The sequence below is a fragment of the Trachemys scripta genome, chromosome 24 (assembly GCF_013100865.1).
Source record: "Trachemys scripta elegans isolate TJP31775 chromosome 24, CAS_Tse_1.0, whole genome shotgun sequence".
NCBI lineage: Eukaryota > Metazoa > Chordata > Testudines > Emydidae > Trachemys > Trachemys scripta.
In genome coordinates, this window is record NC_048321.1 from 13,353,483 (window position 1) to 13,355,806 (window position 2,324).

Genomic DNA, 2,324 nt, shown 5'->3' on the forward strand with positions numbered 1-2,324 from the left:
TAGCCCCTGTAAGTGAAGTAGGTCCAGCCCGCCCCGCCACTTCTGTTCCAGAATAGGAGCTCCCAGTTGGGCCAATTAAGGTGGTGGGGCTGCTCCTGGGGTGATACAGGTCTGAGAGGGCATGTCTACACTGCATGGTAAACCTGGGTCTCTGGGACGCGAGCTTGTGAACTCTGTGTTCGAAGCCTGTGCATGAGCATCCACACTGCACTAGAAATCTGGGTTTACAAGTGCTGGACCCGGTCTCAGGGCTGTGCTAGTGTGTCCACACTGTACTACGCAGAGCTTCTGATTGAGGTCTTCAGCATGAGCTGTGTCCACACTGCAGAATGACAGGGCTTGGACCCGAGACTCAGAGGGACTCGGGTTCTGACCCACCCCCCCAGCAGCATTCTAGGACCCATTCCCAAGTGCTCACTGACCTGAGTCAGGCTGATTTGGCTGTGGAAGGAAGCGGGGCTGAGGCTCAAACTTGAGTCTGAGCCAGCCTTAGCTCCCAGAGTGGACAGACCCTAGAGAGATCCTCTGAGGAGGGACTGGCTGAGAGAGAGCCAGGAAGCAGGAGCAGCAGGACTGCCAGAGACCCCTGGGAGGAGAGGCTGTGAAAGTCGGCAGTGGAAGGTTGAGCTGAAAAATGGTTTTGTCTCTTGGTTTGTTTACGTTTGGGAAAATCAAACTGCAGGAAGGAGACCGGGGCTGCGGCAGTTTATCCTGGGAAGCCGGGGGAAAGCTCTGCCTTGCGACACTGTTATTAGTTATTCTCTGCTCCCTCCAAAGCCTTTTTCAGGACTCGTTGAGCATCTTCTGCAACTTCATCCAAAAATGTATGTAGCACTTCAAAGGTGACACTGTACGATCTCTTTGCTGCTATCCCAGTGCCAATCAGTGGTACCACACTGATAAAATATTTAACTGTCATCATACCTTCCCCTGTAGCCTCTCTGAGACGCTTCAAAGCCTCTTCTCTTGTTATATCTTTGGCCAGAGGGGACTTTATCTCAGACTTCAGCTCAGCAACAGACTTCCCAACCTGCCTAGCAAGTGATTCGATGGAATCATCCACCAGGCCAAAGCACTTGCAATACTCTCTCATGTTCTCCACCAAGATGTCAACATCGCACTTAACCGAGAGATATGGGAGAGGAACAGCAGCGAGAGCGCACGACTTCAGGGCTTGTTTCCAGATCTGTTCCTGCAGGGCCTTCTGTTTCTCTTTCAAGATTTCTTCAGAGGTTCTGGGCAGGGCACAGATGAGAACGTGTCTTCTGTGAGTGTCAAGATCATTTGCCAAAACCTCCTGCAGTAGGGGAGAATCGTACTTGTCAAAGTCCCATCTCGACACCAGGAAAACTTGTGGGGAAATGATGCCTGCTTTTTGTAGCTGCACCATGCAGTCACTTCTGATTACATGTAGAGTTTTCTCCTCTTTAAAATCATGACTTTTTTTTTCATTAGCCAAGTCCACATCTACCTTGGTGCGGACAAAATAAAACTTCTTTCCCATCTTGTTGATTTCTTTGGCAAGGTGGCTATCAGTTTCTAGGAAGCGCCCGGCTGCGATGATGATGAAAAAATCATAGCGGTCAAGGCTCACATCTTCTGCATATGTTTCTGTTGGATAATTCGTTGTTCCGATCCCAGGAAGGTCCCACACAATCACATTTGGGTGAATGGGATGGTGGTAAGCAGTTGGATCCTTTGTTGTTTCTGTCAGCCCAATCTTAGCTGCAGCACTGTCATCATCATTCAAACTTCTTATGGCATTGATGAAAGACGACTTCCCAGAGCCTGAGTTCCCCGTGATGGCGATGTTGAGTTTGGTATTTCTTAGCAATTCATCAGACTTCTTCACCACAGAAATGGCTTCTGAGAGCTTCCCAGCTTTGACAGCGGACTGGAATTTTTCAGTTTCTTCCTCAGACAGACCGGGCAGTTTCCTGCCCCATTTTGAAAACAAATCAGCCCAGTGAGTTTTTGAATCTTTCATAAACCTGGGAAAAAACATAAATTCTAGTCAGGGTTAGGGGTTTTCCCTCCCAACAGCTATCTACTAACCCACGTCAATAGAGTCAGAGTCATAGAGACATAGTGATTAAGGCCAGAAGAGATGCCCCAGATCACCTAGTCCGACCCAATATATGTCCAGCTCACTAACCGCTCCAAGCACTCGCACACTAAACCCAACAGCCAAAATGAGACCAAAGCATTGCCACCCTCAGGAGACCAAATTATTGTGTGCCACAGGAAGGGATCAGGAGGCACCAAGCTGTATCTGTGGCTGGGGCCACTGGAGTAGCAAGGAACAGATAAAGTGAAAGAGACCC

At 49.1% G+C, this 2,324-nt stretch overlaps 1 protein-coding gene across 1 annotated transcript; it reads right to left on the bottom strand.

Annotated features, from left to right (window-relative positions):
• Nucleotides 1-510: 510 nt before the first annotated feature.
• LOC117869600 (interferon-inducible GTPase 5-like) lies at nucleotides 511-1,987 on the bottom strand. The gene has a single exon (XM_034756571.1). The coding sequence runs from the start codon at nucleotides 1,985-1,987 to the stop codon at nucleotides 752-754; it is 1,236 nt and encodes a 411-aa protein (XP_034612462.1). The 3' UTR covers nucleotides 511-751.
• Nucleotides 1,988-2,324: the final 337 nt, after the last annotated feature.

Coding starts and splice junctions, on each gene's coding strand:
- LOC117869600 (XM_034756571.1), bottom strand. CDS start 1,987: ATGAAAGATTCAAAAACTCACTGGGCTGATTTGTTTTCAAAATGGGGC.